Raw genomic sequence first — 25,459 nt, 5'->3', positions numbered from 1 at the left:
GTAGGACGGTCGGAAGCTGCAGCAGTGTCGAATCGTGGTTCGGGCGTAAGAGCAGCTACTCCACACTCTTCCAAAGGGGACAGCAAAGCGAGAGATACGCCCTCAGGAAGCACTTGCAGACACGAACCAAAGTTCAGAAGGGGAAGCCACGCTCGATTGTTAACAAGAGTGACAATGGAGCTGGGTAGTGCGATTTGGCGTGCCAGGAGAACGTCGCAAAGTGGGGACACCACGTAAGGACCATCTCGAAGTGGAGGAGAAGGCGACATGAGGACGTAGGTCGCAGCATCAGGTTGCAGGTGAACAAATTCAGCAGAACGAAGTCGGGACTTGTGGTCTTCGGTCGGGTCGGCAAAGTAATGGGGCAGTTCAAGGCGAAGGGTGCCGGTTGCACAGTCAATAAGTGCTGAATGAGCAGTCAGGAAGTCGATTCCAAGAATCACTTCGTGGGGACACTCGGCCAGTACAGTGAACAGGACTAACACAGGACGACCGCCAATGGTAACACGGGCGGCGCACATTGTTGTACTGCCATTAGCCACTCGGACGGCAGGCGACTCGGCAGGTGTCAGGACTTTACGGAGACGGCTACGAAGATCTGATCGCATAACCGACACCTGAGCGCCAGTATCGATGAGGGCTTGAACGGGTACATCATCAACAAAATTTTCAACAAGGTTCGGTCGAGCAGCAGGGGTCAGCAGAGGTTTTGCAGTCCGAGTCGTCAACGCAGCCTCACCTCCGGGGGCTGCATTGCTTAGTTTCCCGAGAAGCGGCCCGCGTAGGACGGGGACGAGGGACGTCGAGGTGTAGGCGAGCGGGACTGACGGCGTTGCGGCGAGGGCGAGCGGCTAGTGGTGTTTCCCCGAGAGGGAAGGCCGGCATGGTATGGTTCAGAAAGGGGCGACAGAGACCGAGGGTCTCGGTTGAAGCGGCGATCAGCGTATGGTCGAGGCGAGGAGTACCAGCGGCTACTACGGCAGTGGCGGGAGATGTGACCGACCCGGGAGCAAGCAAAGCAAATCGGCCTGTCATCCGGTGTTCGCCACTCAGATGGGTTCCGATATCGACTCGTGAACGACTGGCGAGGTGCAGCAGAGGCAATGACAGGAGTGGTAGGGGTGGGACGTGGGCGGACGGCAGACTGGATGTCCATGTTGGCAATTTCTTGGCGGACAACAGCTTGAATGAGCGAGATGGTCATGTTGTCGTGCGTATGGGGACAGTGAGAGCTTGGAGCCATAGCCTCAAGTTCGCGGCGGATGACCTGTGTCAAGCTTGGCGTGGCAGGCGGATGTGATGCCGGAGGGTCGTTGCAGGAGGAAGTGGCAGCCGTATTGGGAAGTCGGTCGAAGCGTTGTACGATGCGTTTGCTCTTCGCTTGCTCAAAATTCCGGCATTCCTTTATGATGGATTCAACCGTTGAGCAGTTCCTGCAAAGCAGGAGGTTGAACGCATCGTCTGCGATGCCCTTCAAGATGTGTCCAACCCTATCGGCCTCTAGCATGTCCGCGTCCGCTTTACGGCAGAGAGCCAGAACGTCTTGAATATACGCGACGTATGATTCGGTTGGTGTCTGGACACGAGACGCTAGCTCTTGCTTGGCCTCCATTTGACGTCCCACAGGCCTTCCGAAAAGATCGCGTAGCTTTTCCTTGCAGGAGTCCCAGCTTGTAATTTCGGTTTCATGCGTCTCGAACCATACCTTCGCGGTTCCTCCCAAGTAAAAGATCAGGTTGGCCAGCAAATGTGTGGCATTCCACTTGTTGTGCTTACCGACGCGCTCATACGACGTCAGCCAGTCTTCGACGTCGACCTTGCCAGTGCCAGTGAAGATTCCCGGGTGACGTAGCTGGGTTAGTACCACTTCCGCCGGTGTCTGAGCGGCGGAGGCAGCGTCAGCGTCGGAGGCAGCGTCAGCGTCGGAGGCAGCGTCAGTAGCCATAACAGCGGAACCGATGTGACGCCCGCTGCGAAGATCCAGGGCCGGCTTGTGGCGAGATTACCCCGCACTTCCACCAAAATGTTACAGGGAGAAAATATATGTATTTACAATATATACAGATGGTTGTAGCTCTGTGGCCAGGGTGACACCATCTACCGAGCTCCGAGACACTTCAGCCTCTTCTTCCCCAACCAACGTCATTTTGTCCACAGCGGTACAAACTCATACGTGACAATATGCTCGCGATGTACGTGGCATCTGATCATGGGAACTGGGACCGCGTACTTCCTTTTGTAACGTTCGCATACAACACAGCGATACAAGCTACTACGGGATTTTCACCTTTCTTCCTCCTATATGGACGGGAGCCATTGCATACCATCGACACTTTCCTTCCATACCGTCCTGACGCTTCCGAGTGCCCACTTGTGTACGAAGCTGCCCGACAAGCCGAAGAGTGCCGCCAGCTCGCGCGCACCTTTACGTCAGAACAACAGCGTCAAAAGGAAGGCCGCGCCGACTCACCGCCCAGTCCCACGAATGCCCCAGGGTCTCTTGTATGGCTTGCTGTTCCTTGACAAACTCTTGGCCTTTCCTCAAAACTCGCTCCAAAGTACGAAGGGCCTTAATTACCGCCTTTTGGAGCGAACGTCCCCGGTGAATTTTCTCATCGAACCACTTTTCCCATCTGACGACATGTGCCGGCGTGGACGTGACCTCGTCCACGTGGCGCGTCTCAAGCCCTACCATGACCCTCTGCCTACAACCTCTTAGGTCGCCAGGATGCAGGATGGCTTTTTTTTTCTTTTCTCTCTCTCTCTCTCTCTCTCTCTCTCTCTTTTTTGCGGGGGCGATTGTGAAGAAGAAGCTGCGCCTCCGTCCAGCGGCATCGCCAACGCTCGGCCCGCTCTGCTCGCGCTGTTGGTCGATGGTGTCTTTGGAGACTGTGCTCCACGCTGCCTCGTCGTTCGTGGAACTCGTAGCGTCTGTTGAAGGACACCGCCAATAAACCCTCATTCTATATATATATTGCGTAACAGCAGATAGCTCTTACCACCTCAGTGCTATGTGATCAGTCTCGACAGTCGTTATGTGCCAGCAATTTCTCTCGATAACGTTGTTGTCAGGGGCGTTAATTGAAAATGTATCTGTTTTTACTGCCTCTCGCAACCATCGATTCATCTGAAAATGCAAGAGATTGATATTCTCCTGAGATGCATAAGGCATGCAGCTATACTGCATGAAGACGTCAGAGCTATATAACATGAAGATCTGCCCACTGAGCTAGCCTAAGTTAGGCAATTTTTATATTACCTTATCGGTAACTGCGTTAGTCAATTCGGATAAAAAATAAGGGGGATAGGAGTAATTAAAATGTTGCATCCAATTGGTACCTTGGTGTTTTGCGCTTCAACGAAACAGCAGTCGGTTGAAGACATATCGCTTTTGCGCTGCGCGGTGCTATATATAGAGTGAGGAATTAGTTCTAAAAGTATAGCAAAGCTTGGGGGGGGGGGGGGGGGGGGGGGGGCTTATGTGCACGTGCCTACCACCCTTTTTCAGAGGGGATACTCATCATCATCGACCTTGTCATATGCTCAATGAATATGCACGCGCGTGGCCGGTGTTGACCAGTGTGGTCATGCAGAGTTTGAGGAGTAAACGCAAAGCAAAATAAACGTACAGCGATTTCAAAGGAACATACCTTGATAATCGCGCACCCTTGCGTTCTACATTGGTGCCCAGACCACATGATGACGGTGGTCTCGGAGGTTGTTGATTTTGGCCTTCAGCTTCCGCCGTCAAGTCGGTAGCATACCCTAGGGACCCCCTTTTATTCAATGGCCGTGCCGGAACGTTGCTGTCGCTCTAGAACCATTTTGTTTGGCCGCTCATGTGCTTCCGTATACCGTAGCATCTTGTGCCTCCATCGATCCTCACTGGCATGAAGGTGCACGTGTTAGCAAGCGTAACGAGGAAGTAATCTATATATTGGCACTTGGCTGTTGGTATAGCTTTTGCCTCGCCTCATTTCAGGAATAATAATAATAATAATAATAATAATAATAATAATAATAATAATAATAATAATAATAATAATAATAATAATAATAATAATAATAATAATAATAATTATTATTATTATTATTATTATTATTATTATATTATTATTATTATTATTATTATTATTATTATTATTATTATTATTATTATTATTATTATTATTATTATTTCAGTGCTTGATGCGCTGGCGGTTTCCGAGGCTAAACCAAGCCTGGGCCTTCCCACCCCCTCTTGCCTTTCCCCTGCCTTTACATACGCGCCTACAAATGTCTAGGTGTTCTGTGTTTAGAACGAGCTCACTTATACATGCAGACGCATATCGATTCCCACAGCGTGTGGGTGCTGCGTAATTTTTCAAAGGCTAAATTCTGGAAGGTACGGTTATGCTCTTTTGTCCTGCTTCCGATCGAGAAGCGTAACGAAATAGAAATAAAGTTCACTTCCACAGCAATGGTGCTTCCATTCGTACAAAAAAAAAAAAAAAAAAAATTAAACAAAGTCCACCTAGCGGACGTCTTGCGTGATATTCCCAAATGGGACGTCCCGCAATGATTTTGGCTATAAAACATAGGACATACCCTAAATATTTGTCTCGTTTTTTTGTTTTTATTTTTACGTTTTAGCGGATGGCTTACGTGCGACTTTCAGTGGTTTCCCGAAGATCTGTTTGAGACGTCCCATATATGTGCGCTGATACATGGTTGGATGGGCATTCTTATGGGAAAAGTCGTACTAAAGTGGCAGACAGCAGCTGTTAAGATGTGCATGACGCCACCTGCGGTACGTTGAGCTGTGAGAAATCCTCAGTGCGCTGACTTTGCCGTGTCTCTGACTCTGGCGCTGACTCTAAAGCCCTTTAGCTGATTGATGACTCTGGTGCGGCGCGCCGCACCGCGGGCGGGCACTGCGCGACCGCAAGCTGCGATACGAGGACGTACGCCGTGCTGGCGATAGCGGTTGTCGTGCTAGCAGAGCCAGCGGTCCGCCCTGCAGAGATAAATGCTAATGGCAAGCGCTATTGCAAGCTCGGCAACGGAATACGCGCTACACACACACATGTCGCATTCGCCGGCGCTCCTAACGTGCAATGCTAAGAGAGAGAGAATAAACATCTTTAATGTGTAAATGCAATGCTAAGCGTGGTTGGTGTAGCACTAAGAGTACTAATAGTACTAATTTAAAGGTCAAAGCTGGCACGCCGTTCCAACTGTAGTCGGCATATTCTGGCATAGGCGGCGCTAGCGGGGTCGAGCTGAAGGCAGAGGCGGGAGCTGGGGCGGTCTGGGAGCGCGCACTAGCCACGGCCGCCACAGCGTCAGAGCGGCCGCAACCCCGCAGCAGCCTAAGGTTCGCGGGGGCCACAGTGGCCGCCAGCGTTGCGCAGGGCAGAGTAGTACGTAGTAAGTACTTTGCAATGTGTGTTGGCTTATACCATAGCTAGTACGGGTAGTACTGGCGTGCATTGTTCATGTGTCGCTGAAAGCTCCTGTGTGGCCACATGCTCTCTGCGTCAGAAGCCGCCAGAAGAAATATTGTGCAGGAAGGACGACTGCGGACATTGTGGTGTGCCTAGACAGCCTTCTTGTACGAATCTACATTGTCCTGGGCAAGTTGTCCGCTGCACTTGCTGGAGTTCCTTGAGTACCAGTCGCTGGATTCAGAGCGCGGAACCATGGCGGAGAGCAGCCAAATGCGGCTTTCTCACGATGAGCTTTTGCAAGTGCACAGGAAGGAACGGAAAGAATTGCAAGGTGAGTGAAATCGTCATCGCCTCATGTTTTCTTTGACATTATAGTAAAGAAGAAATTGAGCGCATGAAGCTGCGCGATTGTCCGCTGTTTGCCGAGCGGTCCGACCCGGCAGTTCTAATTAAACATTTCCTTCGCACGTTCTCCATTGCGAAGACGTTACAAATCCTTGTCGCTATTTGCGTATGAAGTCTTTTCTACTACAATTTGGGCACCATTTGAACGAATTGCAGTAGTGCATGCGGCGCGATTGGTTTTGTTGCCCGAGGGAGAGCTTGAAAAAAAGAGAGAGAGAATTAACAAATTGTCATTTAAGAGCGGCTGTTTCGAGCGTGTTAGACTGCATTTGTGGTGTTTACATATATAAACGAGTGTTTTGTTGCGTTTCAGTTTTTTGTCGACTTTGCTGTTCTAAGATAGGAAGGTGCTGCAAACTTTATTCTTACCCCATACTCTCTCTCTTTTTTTTCAATTTCTCCCTTCCCCATTAGGCGCGGTCAAATGCCAGCAGTACCACCTGAACACCCAGCAGTTTGAAGTCTGCTTCAGGAGACTCCAATCTATCCCATTTCCCGCCAACAACATTGTGTCGCTGCACCTTCATGAGTTTCTTGCCAACTGTGCCATCAAGCATGGCATAGCAGAGGACACTTTACTCCTGTGTCTTGTTACAGCCACATCCCACCTTATGGGTCTTTCATCGTCAACAAAAATTTGTCTGTCATCGGCTTGGCAAGAAAATCCTGTGTTGTGGTCTTCTGTCTTGGTGCCAAGGGAACACAGTTGTCACAATTTTGTCTGGACCCTACAAAAACTTCTTTGTGACTTGCACTCTGAACTGCCTTCAAGGGACATTGCAGCAAAGCCTGTAGTAGTGGATGAAGCATCATGTACTAGCCTTACCAGGTTGCTGACACTGCCACAGGTTGGGCCTGTTATAGGTGCACATACGTCTTTTGAGCAACTAAAATCTGTTTTCTCATCTGTTGGGAAAGGAAAGTTTGAAAGACTTGCCTTGGGTGTGCCCGTGCTGTGGTGTCCGGTAACTTCTGATGTCCCTTTCTTGAGTGAAGTGCGTTTTAATCTTTGCTGTATCACAGACCCATATACTTTTCATTCTGTCCTGTCTTCAAAACTGTATGAAAACTTGGAATTCCAGGAATGCATGTGGCCTAATATTCTTCTTGCTTGTGGTCATGAAAGATCACTGGACCTGGCCACTGCATACGAACAGGTAGCAGATGTGGAGGTAGACAGGTTGAAAGCCTTACTGCTTTCCATTGCAGAAGCACACTGCTTACCTGTGCAGTACAAGTTATCAGAGGAAGCAAGGTGTGTTCTTCCACAACTAATGTCCAAGTTCAAGCAGCTGGCATTAAGTTGGAATTGCCGAGTGGCACTGTTCAAGACAGCCACTAGTCAGATCTTTCGGTTGGCTGCAGCACTGTATGTTTTGGATGGTTGTCTTAGTGCAGTGATTCAGCCTGATATACGCGAGTATGAAATACCTGCAGCACATGTTTGGGAAGCACATGACATAGTGATGCACACACTGCGAATTAAAGCAGAGTTTCTTGAATGTCCGCTTCGAGATGAGTTGTTCCACACTGTTGAGAGTCCCAGAACATCCCATCAGAGCAACAGCTTTCAGCATTGTGCAAATGGAACAGTATCCAATATTTCTGTTTCTTCAGTTTTCTGTGTGGCACCTGATGTACAGATGCAGCCAAACCACGAGCAAGTTCCAGTACCTGTTCCGATTCCTCGTGAGCTTTCTGTGTCTATTGTTCAGTCGCCAGCACGGGACAATGAACTAAGTGGTTCACACATCTCGCTACCAGAACCACAAGAATCCTTCATTTCATTCAGCTCTATTATTCCAGATTCGGAAGAGGAGTTTGTGGACAAATTTCACTACAAAATCAGGCGGCTGCTAATAAGTGGGAAGACTCTGCTCACACCAACATTAGTGGCACAAATGAAGTACGTTTCAGTCACTGATCCAAACATCCCTGGGAAGCCACGCTACCCCACACAACTAGCTGCCCTTTTTCTTGAGCGAGTTGCTGCCTTGGGATTTGGCACCATGCTAACAAGACATGACAGCCACTCCAAAAAGCTGTTGTTTCGGAAAACAGACTATCAGCATCTTGGTCAGGCTCAGTTAAAACTTCTTCAGAACCTTCGTGTGACGAGAGAACAGTATTCACAAGGCTGTCAGCGACCACGTGCAGCTTCATATTGGGAAACTGGATCAGGTGTACCCGTCCGCTTGCCACATTCACCACTGAGCCATTCACAGAGCCTTCCTATCAAGCAAGAGGTCATTGACATAAACTAAAGAACAAAGCATAGTTTTTTATGTGTCACTTATTAAGTGATATGCCCTTTCCAGCTGCACTACTCTAAAGTAGCAGTGTTAGTTTCCAAGCTAAAGCCATGACCTCAACTATTTAGAGACTGCTGCCGCCAAATACTTGATTTTTGTAAACAGTAAGCTCCTCAAGTGTTGGTCATCTGTTGATCCTTCTTAGCAATGATTTCCTAATTTAAGTTTTTTTCTAAGTTTGTGCTTTGCACATTCTAGACCATTTAAACATTTGTACCATTGATTGACATGACTGGCTCATGACGTTTGGATGTTCATCCATCTTGTGATGACTGTGCAGTGCATAAGTTATGCTTTTCATTCCATGAGTAGCTGTAGAAAAACTGGTTTTGACCCATAAATTATCTGTGTGACTTGCAAAGTTAACTTATCCATTGATTGTTTACAATGAAATCTGCTGGTTATGCACCTCAAGTCTATTGGTGACGAGTGATAGTTTTAGTGGAAGGTGTTCTACATAAAAATAAATAAGTAAATATATATATATATATATTCAGCTTCCCTGCGTGGTATGTGCGGCATCGGTACGCGAAGTATGTATGCACGGCGTATGCACACGCGCATTTGCCGGCGCATATAGAGAATATATATATATAGAGAGAATTCACCTTGAGAGCTCTCTGGGAATGCCTTAGAAGGCATTGTATAATGAGTCATTGGCACGTTTTAACTACTTGGAACAGGTTGACAAAAATGGGGCAATTTTATAGTGGAACCAAAATAGATTTTGAAAAATTGTAATTTTAATGGGGTGATTTGCTGTCATGGCTTACTGTGGTCATGTCGAATGTCTTGTGTTTCATAGCATATTAGTTTTTTGCACATACGTGGAAGGTTGTGAAATAGCTAAGACTGGTTATGTAGTGGTATCAAGGATTACATGTTAGGTCAACAGCTGTTGCGATGTTTAGATGACACAGGCAAATATAAAATGGGAGCTAAAACTGTTTTATTGTATTTTATTTGTCAGTTACTCATTTAATTTCTATCCCTTGCACTTTAAAGGCATGATCCTGTGACATAGTTGTATTTTCTGTTAATTTGCAATTCTGCTCTTGCAAATATTTTACTGGAATAAGCAGTCATTTCCTTGTGTAATAAGCAGGTGTATGTGATAATGCTTTCATTACATTGTGTATGTACTGATCATGAAATATGACCCATTGACTGCTGCCCTTTTTTGCATTCTCAGTTTTATACACCCAAGCTATTTTACCAAGCATTGATATGCATGTGGACTAAATTTTAGCACAACATCCAGGCTATCAATATATGTCAGTTGGCATTGGTTGAGGAATAGTTCATCCTGTCTACACAGGGTGCACATAATTTTGCTGCAACTCAGTTTGGTGACGTATTAGTGCAGCTGTAGTTGTAGAGGTGGTTGTGTTTAACAGTAGTCCTACTTTTTGTTCTGGGAATGTTAACATTTTTGTTGCATTGATGGTCTGGAGCTAGACTGCGGGCTATCAAATTCTTCCATTACTTTCTGCATTTGTGATAAGAGATTCGTTAACACATTATACACAAGAATAGCATCAGGCTGTAAGTGTTGCTTTAAAGTGTAATAACATATTTGTGCTATTATGTTCACTTACTTTTGAGCTAAACTCCTGTTTTATCCAGTGCTTCCATTGAAAGGGCTAGTAGCAGAATCATTTATGCCAGCTATCAGAAGTGAAATTGAACAAACAAACAAACTTGAAGACCTGTGTCACAGCAAAAGGAGAACAAAAAGACTGAAATTAAATACTGTAATGTTCCACATATGCTACAAGGTGTTTCCACATTTTGGCTTGTCAAATTTGCTTATTTTATTTGGCTACCAAAGGCTTTAGGGGTCTTATGACTGAAAAACTGAGTGTTTTTTGGTTGTGTTGTATGTGGATAATTTCTTTTCTTGGGCTCCAAAATTGTCTCTTGTATTATGTTGAGTTCATATTATATTTTGGTTAGGCAATGATATGGGAAATATGAGAGCCAGGGTTTCATGGGGTGTAGAGAGTATGCAGACTTGTCAAAATTAATTATTGATTGTGCAAAAATAAAGCTGTTCAAAAGCAGAGATTGCCAACATATTTTTGCATTGGTCACTTGTACAGCCTTTTAATATCGGAAACCGGTGTCATGAAATGTGACAACTCACATAAGGTGCTAATCATGTCAAAATGCGGTAGCAGAAACTGTCTAAATGCCTTACATTTAGTGATATAAATATTGCTCATTCTCGTAAGGTTAAGAAATTCAGTAGTTTCAGTAGTTTCTAAAGCAATTTCATTATTGCTTTAGAAACGATCCAATAGAGAGTGTTGAAACCTTTGAAAAGGGTGCAAAGAACGACAATATCAACAAGGGCTCATATAGCATGCTGTATTGTTTCAAGCCAGCCACTGACTCAATCTGGCGCTTTGTTTTGAAAGCTGTATTCAGACGTAGGAGCCTTTGACGTTTTCAAACTTGTTATTATTTGGACAAGTGTGCAGTCACTGCCATGTTTAAACCACATTTAAGCTTTACTGCTGTGATTATGTTGGGCTGCGACCACTTTATGATTACCAGTGGTGTCTGAATACCAAACATCACACTGAAGTAGCATTATTTGCCATTTTAATAAGTGGAGCTGTTAGCTATGTGCACTTCGCTGCTGTGGTGGTGTCTGTACTGTTGAACCTGTGAACAATTTGAACTACCTCCCAAAATATTGCCTTGTCTCTGTCATTCTTACTTTTTTTAACATGCTAAGCCTGTCACATATGCCAGTTGTGCATTGAAGCATTGACCGGCACATGGTCAGCGCTGTGTCAAGGTGCGTACCTGTGAAAGTAGCGAGGGTCGGCGCATGTGTCCAGAGTGTCCTAGTGTCAGAGCATCGTCTTCCAGGCTATTTCATTGAACCCAGCATAGCCCCTGCTGTTTATGAGCTCGTCTGTCGTTTGCAACCACTTTAACCATTGTGCTTGCAGGAGCACGTGCACATTTATGATTGTGTTGGAAGCGGATAAGCAGCAGGGGCTACATCGAGCTAAACGAAATTCGCTAGCACATGATGCCCAGACAAGAGCTCTGTGTGCAATGCACCTGCTGTCACTACTTCCGTAGCTTTGCTCCGTGACACGGCGTTAGCCATCATGTTGGTCGACGCTCCCCGTGAAATCATTAACATCTTTAACAGCTGTACATAATTTTCCTTGTGCCATGGCAACTCTTTTTTGCAAGCCGCAAATCTATTACTATGACAGTGGTGCACCACTGGTGCAACTCCTGCTTTCTGGTGGTAGCTATTGGTGTATTGCAGGAGGCTATACAGAAATCTGTCCTGATGAAATGTCCATACATGTTGATGAAAAATAATTGGAGGCTCTACTCACACGGAATGAACTGTGTGTTGCTAGCAGTTGTGTATCCTAGTCTGCATTTATCATTGTATCTAATTAATTAAGCAGTCCTAATCAACTGGCATTTAGGAAATCCAAATGATATTTGAATTAATGAGGAGCTAGTGAGGGGGTGTAAGTCTTTGAAAAAATAGATGTGCTGCCTAACAACACATCGGCACCCTGCTTCTGGACACTATGTCCAGTATGCATTCACGTTAAGCAAAAGTGGTTAGCATGTCATAGACACTTCAATTTGCATGCCTCTTGAGGCTTCTCAGTTTTCTTAATGACACATCATCAATAAGTTACGAATTAAAATGTCATTTCATTAGTTTTGATTATTTAATAATGTGCCGTGGACAAAAGTGTGAGCAACTATGGCACATAATTTTTGGCAACAAATTATTCCTCATGAGTAGAGCCTCTCATAATTTTTAGAAATTGTGCAGACAATTTGTATCACCACAATCCACTATTAAAGTATCATCATATTACTTGCCCTTCATACATTTCATCCCATTTCGATCACATGTTTAAAGTTAGTGTTCCATTTTTAACAGCGAAGCTGTTTAAGCTAGCCGTAAAAAGTATGGTGTTTCACAGAAAGCCAGTAGCCATTGCAACCAGTGACACCGCAGCTGCTAGAACACCTGGCACAACCTACTGCCTGTGTACTGAGCATGCGCCGACAGCGAACGCGTTTCCCGCATTTCCTGCGTTCGCGCCAGGGAAACGCGGGCGATGCGGCAGCAGCTCGGAGACACTGCGCGCAACCGGTTTCCGCTGCCGTGCAGAGATCTACGCTTGCGCTGACCTTGAGGCAACAGCTATGTAAACGTGGGCGCCGCGGCGCTTCATCAGTAGAAGCCATGGGACGCCCAAAGGTAGATAGTTCGTACTCCCGAAGAAGAGGCTGCGCTTCGCGATAAATTCCGGAAAATGCTGTGGATGACTTGGTAGTGCTTAGCCTAGCCCAAAAGTCAGGACTAGCTAGGTGTCCATCAGCTCTGCTGTCTCTTTAGCATTGCGCCTCCAGTGCAAGCTACGCTATTTTTTTAGAACAAAAATGTGTCATGGTTCTTTTAATCCCAAGACCAGCGCCAACTGGAACGATCTTCCTCCCTCCATCGCTGCCATTTCTGACGTTGACAATTTCAAGACTACTGTATTTCTGCTGTTTTGTAGAATGCATTATTGTGTAATTATGTACTGTTTATTTTTTTTTGTACTTACCACTCCTTTCTGTAATGCCTTCGGGCCAGGAAAGTATGCGAAATAAATAAATAAGTTTCGACAACTAAAGTCCAAACTTTTAATCATGGCCATTTAGTGCTCATTAATGCCACACAGAAATTACTGCAGAGAAGTGTTGCAATGCTAGTAACTGTGGATCTGATCTTCGTGTTGGATAGTGTAAGTATTATATGCAGAAGGTGGCACAAGCCAAGTGTTTGTTGCATTTAAGAAATAATTGGGTTTATTGGGTTGCACTAGGAATGAGTGAATTGAGCATTTGTTGTGGAAATTACCTGCAACCATCTTTCTGTGCTGACTGTATTGACACTGAATGTTGGGGGCTGCTTGAATGTCATATGTCCATGCACTCTTGCAAAGTGAAAAGGCAGCTCCTTGAGGGCTTGTTGCATTGTTTGTGGCTTTGCAGCAGTATGCTGCTAATATCATCATTTAAGTTTTTTTTTTTTTTTGCTATTCCTTGCGATGAGATACCTAACACACTAATATGACAGTTCTGACATTGTACTCAATGCATTAAGAACTTGCATTTTCATTGATTATTGTTTTTGTGCATGGATGGAGTAATGACAAAAGGCAGCTGTCAGTCGTGAACTTGAGCATATTAAGAATATTGCTGTTATCTTGATTTTTCTAATGTTGGCAAAATCTACAGCGTACCATGAAGGACACTGGCATGCATACAGCAACATAAAACTTCAGATGTTTTCATCTGACCATGTTTCATGAAACAAGTTTATGTATATCTGTCATTTTTTCATGTGTGTTCTGTTCTTGTTTTGATGTAAACTCTGCACTGTCTTGAGCTCTGGAACATAACTTATTTATACATATTTTTTGCTTGTACAGCACACAAGCACTTGAAGCTATGTCACTTTTATTGTGTCTAGTGTAAAAAACATACATAGTTCACTAGGCCAAGTTGAATTGTCAAACCAGAAGTTTGTATTTTGAGCAAATCTTCTTGCTTAGTGGCCAAAAAACACACCTGTGCAGCACATGGAGATGTTTGCAGAGTGTAATCATTTGATGAGCTTGAAAATAAAGCTGTAACTATGTGCTAAGGTTGGTCATGGTACAAAAGATTGTCGCTGTCTTTTGCATGGTGTGCAACTTAAGACTCAGTATGTGCACTGTCCATAGGTTGTTAAAGAATCCCTGAATCACTCCTTGAGCTTGTTGAGAAAAATACATTCTGTCAGTAGAGCATGGAGCTGTGAACATATCAGCCATGTTTTGTAGTTACACGTGGTTTGTGGATTTAGCAAGTGGAATGTAAAGATAGCTCCACCTCTCTTCAAACAGGGCCGGTATTTTGTAGCGATGCCTTTCCGATGCTAATGCCTTTTTTGTGCTTTTCGCGCTTGGTCAGAGCGACGGTCCGCTCACGTTATCAACGGGATCAGCCGGCTGTGAGTGGTGATGATAAGACTAGCATAGCATAAAGCATAATGCATCACTACAAAATACTGGCCCAGAGGGCTCCTCCTCGCCAACTTTGTAACCGCTACCCAGTAGGGGGCAGCAGCCCATAGACACCAGCCATTGGGCTATTATTTTTGATGAGATATTACTGGAACAGACAAGGTTGCACACTCATGCACAACCATCCAGATCTGGCTGCAATAACTGGAAACGGAAGTGGCATTCTTTTCATCAAGTTCCTCACGTCTCGGGACTAGGCCCCTTTAAACGGACACCAAAGAGTAACACAAAGTTGGTTTAGATTGGTAGCGTAGTTGTTCAAAACTTTAAATTTTCATTCGAATACTTAAGTAAAAAAGGGTTGATGACTTGTGGAGGAAAATGAAGGCTGAACTTTATTTTTCTTTATTTCTAAGCTGAAACTTCAGTACCATTATGTCAGTCCGACATAATGAATTTCGAAGTTTTCATATTTGGGGCATATTGGTGCAGGGAGAGATTTTGAAATTTGTTAGGTTGGGTCTCTGGTTCCTTTAAAATGCAATGTAGTCTTTACTGACAAATGATTAATCATCTAGACCTGAGTAGACAATGTCAAAATCCATCACTTCGCAACAAACTGGTGCTTCGCCACTTGAACTATTTCATTTTCCGTCTTTTCTAGCTTACCAAACCTCCTCCCACCATAAGAGTGGTGGTTTTGCTATTGCAGATGATCAATACAGTTTAACTTAATGTTCCTCTTTAGTGTTCCTTTCTAAAGCTTGTGATAGAATGCCCTTTCTTGATGAAATTTGAAGGAACTGCAGAATTTAAGATGGCTACCTCTGGTTTCCAGAAGCAGCTATTATGTTTGCATTTGATTTAATAGATTCAGAATCGACTAGGATCACTTGTTGACGTGATCAGCCACAGTATATCTCTGAGGTGAACACATACTTGGGAAGTGTGTTTGAGTGCACTTTTGTGAAGCTTGAATCAGCTTATTAATTTTCTAAACAGTGATGCTGACAATTTGTCTAGCCTCCAGAATAGCACTTGGGTTATCTAAGTGGTAATGTGTATACATGCATTAAGTTTTCTTATTGTCTTTTGTTGTGTTGGATAAGTGCATTATGCTAAATTGATATATAATCTGCAAACTGTAAATGTTAGTACTAGTGTTTTATATGAAGTCTTGCTTACATGGCACACTTCAAAAGAAAGGAGGGGGCAAATGCGAAAACACCCGTGTACTTACATTTAGGTAGTACGTTAAGAACCACAGGTGGCCCAAATTATTCTGGAGTCCCCCACTATGGCATGCCTCATAATCAGATTGTGGTTTTGGCATGTAAAACCACATAATTTAATTTTTTTCAATAGAAAGGAAAAGGCAGGTAGCTGGACAGGCCATCTTGCTAGATTTCATTATGATAAAGTGCACTGTGTTACTCTTATGGAACATGAAAACAGCACTGATGACATTCTTGTCGCCAGTAGTTTCGCAATACTTTCTCTGTACTTTTTTTTTTCTATGCATGAACATGCGTGTATCATTTATTGTTGTTTTTTAAAGGGGTGACTGTCTAGCAAATTAGCTGGGACTTAATCTTCTAAAGAATTCACGCGCCATATGTCTTAAGTAGCATGTGAGTTGAGGTGAGTTCCATGCATCCAAACAAAATTTGTTTGGTGTGATTAGCAAACTTTCAATCTTGTAGTTCTAGCTTTCACTCTGCGTTGAAAATAGTGTTTTCGCAGCAGTTTTTGTTCTTATATGAGGTTCCGAGTGTAATTACAAAGAGACAGGAGTGGAGATTTTTACTAAATGGAAATGTGTATACTTTTAAGTAGGTAGGAAGGGGAAAATGAAAGGGTATTGTACTTAAAAAAAAAAAATAATGAAGGACCATAGTTGGGTAATTGAGAGTGCTGAACATTTCTGCTACAAAAAGTCGAGTCCTTTTTTTCTTTCTTTGGGCTTTGTTAGCCTTGAGGCATTTTTAAGGGGAACTGTTCACCCAAAATTCTTTTTATTTCTTAATGGCCCACCTTCCTATTTTGAACTAACTTAAAGTATCCCAGAGTGCAGTATTGCCTGTAAATAATAGAATTATTCATGCAGCCTTCCTTAAAGTAGAAACGAATTAGCCATGCAGACTATTTTTCAAAATATTCTATGGACAGCCCACCAAAAAATCAAGGACTGCAGTGTTGATGGCAATGGTTAGTCTTTTTCTTGTGAACAAGTACTACAATAACTGATAAGCATAGCCTTGCCATGCAAATATAATTTTAATTTCGTAAATCACATTAGATCTACTGCTCAACATTTCAGAAGTATTTATTTTTGTCCTGAAAAGGAAATAAAAAGAAAAACTCGCATTGCACTGATATTCGCATAGAAAAAAGAATATGGGGTTGAATGTCTCTAAACTGCACAGTGGGTTATGAGGGATGCTATAGTGGGCTGCTTTGAATTAATGTGTGTTTCTTCAACATGCACCTAAAGCATGGCGCATGACATGCAGAAAAACAGTAGCCACCTGTAGATAGCTTGCTTTAGCAAATCAGGATAGTGGTGAAGCAAAAAAATTATCTTTTTATGCCGAAACACTATATGCATCATGTTAATTGAATAGGATAAATAAAGTAAACTGCATAGTTTTGCATTGATTTATGAAACTGCTGCTATGTTGGTGCTTGGATTTCATGAAGGCAGCAATAAACATCGGTTCCAGAGTAATGTTTTGAATGGTGTGCAAGAACTGTGGCATGAAAGGCAACTGCATCAATTTTATTGACCATGGCTGCTATTGTGGACACTTGTCAAATTCTGCCATGTTGTCAGCTCTAATTGTAAACATGAATGCACATTTTGAAAAGATTTTGTACCTGCCAACTCTCCCGATTTTTTTTTTTTAAGTTTACTAATTTGGGCTTGTTTTACAATTATACTAATGCTGCGTCGAGTTTAAAAAAAAAGTATTCTGTTTGCAAGAAGGTATTGCTCGTTTTGTCCCTGAACCTTCCACTAGATGTCTTCTGATGGGGATGCAAGAGGGGGGGGGGGGGAGGGGGTACTTGCTTCAAGCACGTTTATACAGACAAGTTCCTGAAGCAGGTGAAATTGGTAACGCCAAAGTTGCTGAAAAAAAGTCACTGTTATCTGTAAACATTGGGCTGCTTGCCAACACTTGCTGTGCCAAGTTTGTTGCTGCTTGTCATCTTTAATAAAATGCATGTGTTTCCCTTAAAAGGCATGTGCTCAGGACAAGCTTCCTTAAATAAAATGTGTGCTGCCACCCTGATCGATGTCATGTCCACAGGATTTTATGAATATTGGACATCACAGGTTGATTGGTATGAAATTTCTGCACATTGTCCTCAAAGAATTGTGAATTACACCATATTGATTTCAGACAAACACAGACAATGGCCATGATTTTATCTGGGTCATGAAACAACTTCATATATCGTAACACTGTACTACATAAAGCCGTTGAGTGAGTCTCGAGTTGTGCGAGATTTTGCTCACTTAAGAAATGCATGGCTTCCTGAAATGTAAAATATAACACAAATGTAAGCGCTGTCAGCATTCCTCACCTACTTTTCAGTGACGAGAAGCAAAGCTGGGCTGGAACAGTCTAACCTAGTGTCTGCTTATGGCCATTGACCTTAATGGTGGTGCTAATAATGCACTTGTGTCGCTGAAGCATGTAACGATCTTAAGAAATAGTCCTTAAGGCCTGTGCAAAACTCTCGACTTGAAAAATGCTAATCTACTCACACTAAAGGAATTAGTATGCTTGCTTTATTCTGTGAGCGATTTCCTCCCAATATGAAATCATCAGCCAAGCTCTAGCTGCCGCTGAGTCCTTCAGGATCCCGGCCGACGGATAGAGGCGCTGCGGAGGAAGACCATCTTCTGCGGCGTTAATTGACTGGTGGAAATTAATGTTATTTCTCTCTCCCTCTCCCAATGGTGCTACTGCAGTGGCTTGCAAGGGAAATGGCCACTGCAACTGCCATTAAGCTTTACTGATTGTGCTATTCTAAAAATTTTCCAGTGACTACCACTATCTCCTCACCTATCCTTTTACCTACAGATGGATTCCTCTTGCACAGGTACACTAATCAGACGTAGGCTCATAGCAGTGGTGGGACAGTAACTGCTGCACTGCCCCCCTTAAGCCCGCAATTTTAGCTTTTCCCCTCTCCTCTTGCCAAGTATTTTGAAGTCCTTAACTTTGCCAGATGGTATTATGAAAGTGTCTAATTAAGAAATGACATATTTCACTAAAAATGTGCACGTTTAAGCTGGAAAGTAATTGGAAGTCCATCTTAAAGGTCTAGTCACTTGCTGAAGTTAGTGTAATGATGTTTTTATGGGCTGGGCATGTCAAATCTCATTGTTTCTGTGTTTTTATTGCAGCTAAAATTCAGAGCCTGAAGCACTCGGTACCAAAGGGTGACAAAAAGAGAAAAAAAGATGTTGCAGCTGAGGTAGCCATACTTGAAGCTGAGTTGGAAGAGAAGCATAAGAAAGACTTGGAGGAGTTTGCTGCCTTGCAATGTGACGGTGTAGCCAATGGTGAGCCAGAGGTAACATATCAATTTGGTTGTCCTTTTCGTAGTAACAAAATAGGCATATATAAGTTAACATATCAGAACATGAGTGGTACATGCAGGTGGATGGTGTGACTGATGAACTCGATGCTGCAAGCCTGCATGAACACACTGTGAAGCAAAGTAAAGCCACGAAAGCAGAAAAACGCAGGGTAAGCCTTTCTTAGTTTTGCTTGTATCTGCTGTAAAAATCTCACTAATTTATTCCAACGACCATAGATGCTAGAAACTCCCACTGAATAAGTTAAAGCGGAAAGATGAGCATGAAGACTGCTGAAAATCCAAATGTTTGGTTCGGCACATGTTCTATTTATTTTGATGATTTCGCATTCTACATTGTTACCAAAAAGACTGTCTTATACCTTTAAGGCTAAAACATTCTGTTTGCTGGAAGTTTTGTTTTTACTGCATTTCTTGGTTTATAAAGTACCGTGTCAGAACACGCTGAAAATGTTAATTTTTGTTTGGTATGATTGTGCTCACAAATGTAGACTCAACTCTTGAGCTCCATTAACTTCAGGCAGGGAAATAAAATCTACAACTACACATTTTACATACAGTGTACTTGAAACAGCTATTTCAGGAGTTTGCCTGACAAAATATTACTATCAAAAACAGTGAAAGTAGAGAACCCTCGACATAGTCACGCACGGGCATTGCCAGCAACTGCTCAGGTATCTTTCACTTTTTTACTGACACACTTAAGTCACATTAAAGGCCCACTGCAGTGAAATTGCACTTTGACTTAGTTGGTTATAAGTGAGTAGTATTATATACTATTAGAGCAATCTTGACAAAGCTGCAGGACTGGTAATAGTATAATTTTGTTATTAACAGCTTTTAAATAACTTCTTAGCAGAAGCGTGCACCTGGTGATTAGCGGATTGATGCAACTTCCAAAATATTGCCTCCGAGATTTTCATTGTGCCACGTGCACCATTTGATCTCGGAGGTCATGCTGAGTATAGAGTTATCTAAAAAATTATTAGAGCGAACTCTGGCACTACTTTCTATGGGCGCTGTAAGCATGGCAGTTAAGCCAGCATGGGAATGATGGTTAGTTCATCGATTTGCCTGAACTTCGTCCTTCTTCTTTAAAACGGCTTTGTGTCTGTGAAAATTGATCATTTCTAATAAAACATTGTCATAAACGCCATTTGCAGTGATTATGCATGTTCTCAGTCTTATTTTTTATTTATGTTACCCTCAGGGCCTGAGGGCATTACAGAGGGGAATGGTAAAACGGGAAGCATAACGATGAAATGCGAAAAATAAAATAAACAATGTAACATATTAGTAATTCCTAATTATACAATGTTATGTAATGTTTTGTTGCAAGTACGTCAAATAATGTGAACAAAATAGTATCTTGATAATTCCCGTTAATACAGTCACTGTCTTGCATGCGTAATCGTGCGAATGGCAATTAAACTTCGCAGTTCGATATCTCAAAGCACGGATACGCTAGAAGAATTCTGCCAAGTGGAACTCTGTAGAAACACGACTGCCGCTAACTTTTCAATACAAACTTGCGTGCTTACTGCAGCCAGTGAAAAGTTAATTATTCAATTTTTGTTAATTGCACTGCTAACAGCAATAATTATCTCACTTTGTGTCCCCCTCGCCACATAACCCTACTGTAGAGGTGGTTCTCACGTACGTCTCAGTGTCCAATTAAAAAAAAAAAAACTGTCAACGTAACTTTGATCACCCTGTGGAACGGCAGAAAGAGGAACAGCGTTACGTGAAGCAAACCTAGTGTGTAGTGTTTCCAGTACAGTGGAGTTGCCGCCAGTAATTTTTTCGTTACTGAGATTTGATTAGGTAATTGTAATTAATTATCTAACTCGAGAAGTACTGTCCTAATTATCAAAGTGTCAATGAGAAGATTGTAGGACAGCATGAAAAACTACTGATACAGCTTTCTGTTGCTCAAAACGTGCTACATAAAAGTGTTTTTCCGAGCGTGAAAGAAGCCCACAAATGCATGCAAAGTGCCGCAAGCGGCCAGTCGCACGGCAGTTCTGCGTGTATTCGCGGGCTTCTTTCACACTTGGAAAAACACATTTATGTAGCACATATTGAGCAAAAGAAAGCTGTATCGGGAGTTTTTCATGTTGCTCTACAACTTTCTCATTGACACTTTGATAATTTGGACAGTATTTCTCGAGTTAGATAATTAATTACAATTACCTAATTAAATCTCAGTAACGAATAAATTACTGGTGGCTAGACCACTGTACTGGAAACAATACGCACTAGGTTTGCTTCGCGTAACGCCGTTCCTGTTTTTTTAAATTGTGCTGCATAATTGCTTGGACACCCTGTATGTGTGTGTGTGTATATATATATATATATATATATATATATATATATATATATATATATATATGCAGGGTGTCCCACTTAACTTGGACCAAGATTTAAAAAAAGACCAAGAGCTCTAGAGAAATCGTATCAACTGCATAGTAGCGACAGTCGTCTGTACTTACAGCCAGTATTTTTTTCATCATGAAGTATTAATTAGGTTATTGCTTTTAATTAGTGAACTTTTTAATTATTGCTTGAATCACAAACATGTAAATTACAACGTTGTAGAGCACCTCAAAAAACCTCCGAATCAAGCATTTATTTCGTGCTGAAGTGTGCCTGGCTGTTTTTTCCAAGAAAAAAACAAAAGCCCGTGAAATAAGCAAAATACGAAATAGATGCGCACTCGCATGCTGCTACTCAAGCGCTCCCAAGTGAATAGCCATGGATACACGGCTTTACTAGTGGCGGCAGCTCGATACAGGGCTTCACGCTATTTGATGCTCGCAGCATCATGAGAACATGCCGTTGACACATTGATAAGCATAGCGGAGCCGTAGGGGGGGATTTTGAAGCCGGGAAACTGTGACGGCGCAGATCTGACGCTTATCACACCACGCTAGTTAGGTCGCGATACCTCTCAAGCCATCCTACATGACGAAGCCTTGTACGATGCAGTGATAAACGAATGCATCCGTATATCCTTCAAAAGGTTATATATATATATATTGCCACCTGTAGGTAGTGGGTCGAGGGCAAGAGTGGGTCGAGCCCAAGAGAAGAAGGAAGACCACGCGCTCCTTCTCTGCTCGAGCCACTTCCGACGGTCGCGTCTTCGAAGAGCCAGCTGCTCTACGTTTATTAAACCTTCAGGACTACTTCTCGAGGCTCGTGACAAACTGGTGGAGGTGCGGGGTAAGCGTCTTCACGGATGTTGCAGACCCCTCCAAGGATCCGCGCTATGAATCCAGTGCCTGTCGACACTCCCGTGCATTGGGCCAGCCGCAGGATCAGGGGACTGTCTCCAGAAGTCGTCGACGTTATAGTTCCCACCACATCAACCGGTATGACCAGCGCTTCCCTTCAAACCGCCCCAACCGGTACAGGAAGCACGATGTCGAACCGCTACACACTTGAGAGCCCACGGATCCTGAAGACGTTTCATGGCAAAGTGTTCGAAGACGTCGAATACTGGATGGTCGACTTCGAGCGCGTGGCCTCCGTGAACGAATGGAACGAAACGGAAAAACTAAGCAACGTCTACTTCTACCTGGAGGATGGCGCGCGTACGTGGTTTCAGAACCGCGAGGAGCAACTGACGTCGTGGCGCGAGTTTTGTCGGCAGCTCTTGGAGACCTACACCAGTGCTGATCGCCACGAACGAGCGGAACGAGCGATTCAGGCCCGGGCGTCGAGTTGCCAAACGAAACTGTGACCATGTACGTTGAAGACATGACGCGCCTCTTCCGACGAGCGGATCCAAGGATGACGGAGGAGAAGAAGTTACGTCATCTGATGCGCGGGGTCAAGGAGCAACTCTTCGCTGGCCTCGTACGGAGCCCTCCGAAGACGGTCGCGGAGTTCTTGTCCGAGGCGGTGACCATGGAAAAGATGCTTCTGCATCGCTCGAACCTATATGAGCGGCAAGCGAACAGCATGTCTACTGCTGACATTTTCGCGGCCATAGGAAGCAACGGTGACTCTCTGCGAGAACTCATCCGCTCTGTAGTGCGTAAAGAGTTGCAGAAGGCCGCCGTAACACCGCAACCTACGGTAAGCTCCATAGCAAGCATTATAAAGGACGAACTGCACCAGGAGCTCCGTGACACCTTGCCTCCTGCTAACGCCGCGCCAGTACCTCCCGAGTACCCCCGTGCGACCTATGCGGAAGCCCTGAAGCGCCCTGCTTCCTCTCCGCCGCTGTTCGTTCGTACTCCTCCTACAGTGTCAGTTCAGTCGGCGCAGCCGATACCATACTGCGACGCTGGGTACACGACGCCGCCCGTTGTTCATGCCGCTCTATTTGCCCACCATTCGGAGCAAGCGGTTCACTACGTCGACGACAGACGCCCGCCCCCTCGTAAGTCGGATGTTTGGCGCACACCCGATCATCGGCCTCTGTGCTTCCACTGCGGTGAAGCTGACCACCTGTACCACCAGTGCCCATACCGGCGCCTTGGGATTCGCGGCTTTTCCGCATACTCGCCGCCGCCCCGATACGGCCAGCGACCCCGGGACGTTGAGGACTACCTCTCTCAGCAGCGCCTACCGATCCGACATCACCTGCAGCTGAACGGGACGACCGGCTTTCGCTCGATATGCCAGTGACTATTGACGGTTATGCCGTTAGTGCTTTAGTGGACACCGGCGCAGACTACACGATACTAAGCGGGAAAATAGCAATGCAGCTGAAGAAAGTGATCACGCCCTGGCATAACTCGCAGATTCGGACTGCTGGCGGCCACGTCGTTACTCCACTGGGCGCCTGCACGTCTAGAGTGGAGATTCAAAGATCTACATTCGTAGCGAGCTGCCTTGTCTTACATGAATGCTCCCACGACGTTATTCTTGGGGTTGACTTCCTGCAGGAGTACGGCGCGATTATCGATCTGCAAGAGCGTCGTATCACTTTCTCTGCTGAACGAGCAATCGACGTGCAAGACGGCCAACGGCGCGACGACGTACTTCGTGTTTCGGCAGACAGTGTAACGCTTCCTCCACGAGCCAGTGTCCTCGTCGACGTCACATGCTGTGGCTTACGCGATGGCGAAGCGGTGGCCGAAAGTAACTTGGAACACCTACTGAAGCAAGGTGTTTGTGTGGCTCGAAGTGTTATACAGATTCGTGCTGGTCATTCACAAGTGCTTGTTACCAACTTTAGCTACGAGCACCGACACCTGTTCCGCAGCACTTCGTTAGCGTTTGCAGAGCAGTAGCAAACGTTAACAACTGTTTCACATCAGAAGTAGTGGAGACAGCAGACACGTCTCTGGGCCATCTCGACATCAATTCTGAATTGTCCACCGATAGCCAGACAGCACTGCGCAAGCTCTTGCTTGAATTCAGGACCTGCTTCGCACATTCTTCCAAGGTACGCCAGACTTCCATCACTAAACACAGGATCATCATGTACGAAGACGGACGCCCGATACCCCAGCAGCCTTACCGCGTGTTGGCAAAAGAACGCGAAGCCATACGTGCGCAAGTCCGGGAGATGCTTGACGATGGAGTCATCGAACCTTCCAACAGCCCGTGGTCGTCTCCGGTCGTTCTTGTAAAAAAAATGTCACAGTTTCGCCCTAAGGGCGAAGCAATGAATGCGATAGCAACACAGCAATGTCATACGAAGTAAGGTGAGCGGCTTTGGTAGCAATATGAATTGTAGTAAACATGAGCTGATTAAGTAAGCAGGTGTGCTGCGGCGTAAGTAGACCGACATGAAGAGAGACTCGATGACCGCGAGAAGGCGCGTGTGAAACGGTGGTGTTGATGAGAAGCGCTTCCCGTGGGCAGCGCGTGCGAAGGGACACACCTGTAGTGCTGCACTGCCGATCCGGGCAGCATTGCATGTGTAGCGTGCGTTGGAAAATGTGGCCCGACTATTACTAACTGAATGAACAAGCGTGGTGTGAGCGCGCACAAACAAACATGAATAGATCACACTGAATGACTGCAGACAACGACTGTCAAAACGCTGGCAGCGAGCGCATACGCCGCCGCGGGCGAAGGTACGTGCGGTCTATCACTTCAACGGAAACTGAGCGGCGAATGCACGGCGCATAAAGGTCAGAGCCGTGTGGAGATAAGAGACGGTGCGGGCGAGCGAGCGACGAGCGCGGTTGTTGGCAGAGTAGAAGTGCGCCCGCCCCCTGCGCTCCCTCCGGCGCTGGCTTCCCGCTCCCTTGCTTGCACGTGGGTGATTGAGTGCGTTCGCTCTCCGTGATAGCGCGCGTCCCCGCACGCTTCCGCTCGGGCATACGGCGCGCGGCGAAGATTTTATCTATAGGGAACCTCACGGCGACGGCGATCAGAACAGAAATCCGGTTGAAGTGTCCATATAATTGCTATCGCAATAAAAGAAAGACAGAACGCTACGCTTCTGTGTCGACTACCGCAAGCTCAACAACGTGACTAAAAAGGACGTGTACCCGCTGCCGCGTATCGACGACTTTTTAGATAGACTACAGCGTGCCCGCTATTTTTCTTCTCTCGATTTAAAAAGCGGGTACTGGCAAATCGAGGTAGACGAACGCGACCGCGAGAAAACAGCCTTTGTGACTCCAAATGGGCTCTATGAATTTCGAGTGCTTCCTTTTGGCTTGTGTTCAGCCCCGGC

General features: G+C 44.8%; 2 protein-coding genes across 5 annotated transcripts in view; both read left to right on the top strand.

The window, feature by feature from the left end:
* Positions 1-5,150: 5,150 nt before the first annotated feature.
* The window catches only part of LOC119434471 (deubiquitinase OTUD6B), a 59,954-nt gene continuing 39,645 nt past the window's right edge, over positions 5,151-25,459 (top strand). For 2 of the 4 annotated variants that reach the window (XM_049672019.1, XM_049672011.1), the window contains exons 1-4: positions 5,155-5,760; positions 6,249-6,698; positions 18,620-18,789; positions 18,876-18,965. In XM_049672019.1, coding sequence (XP_049527976.1) covers positions 5,682-5,760; positions 6,249-6,698; positions 18,620-18,789; positions 18,876-18,965 — 789 coding nt within the window. In that variant the 5' untranslated portion in view covers positions 5,155-5,681. Of the gene's footprint in view, positions 5,761-6,248; positions 6,699-18,619; positions 18,790-18,875; positions 18,966-25,459 lie in introns of all 4 variants that reach the window. The other 2 variants (XM_049672025.1, XM_037701625.2) reach the window with 2 other exon arrangements.
* Positions 6,705-12,808, top strand: LOC125947397 (uncharacterized). The gene is made up of 2 exons (XM_049672047.1): positions 6,705-9,033; positions 9,067-12,808. The coding sequence occupies exon 1, from the start codon at positions 6,923-6,925 to the stop codon at positions 8,096-8,098; it is 1,176 nt and encodes a 391-aa protein (XP_049528004.1). The 5' UTR covers positions 6,705-6,922; the 3' UTR covers positions 8,099-9,033; positions 9,067-12,808.

This window comes from Dermacentor silvarum, chromosome 1 (assembly GCF_013339745.2).
Source record: "Dermacentor silvarum isolate Dsil-2018 chromosome 1, BIME_Dsil_1.4, whole genome shotgun sequence".
Taxonomy (NCBI): Eukaryota; Metazoa; Arthropoda; class Arachnida; order Ixodida; family Ixodidae; genus Dermacentor; species Dermacentor silvarum.
This window is presented reverse-complemented; position numbering and strand designations above follow the sequence as displayed.

What these genes read in the sequence shown, in the direction of transcription:
- LOC125947397 (XM_049672047.1), top strand. Translation starts at nt 6,923, where the DNA reads ATGTGGCCTAATATTCTTCTTGCTTGTGGTCATGAAAGATCACTGGAC.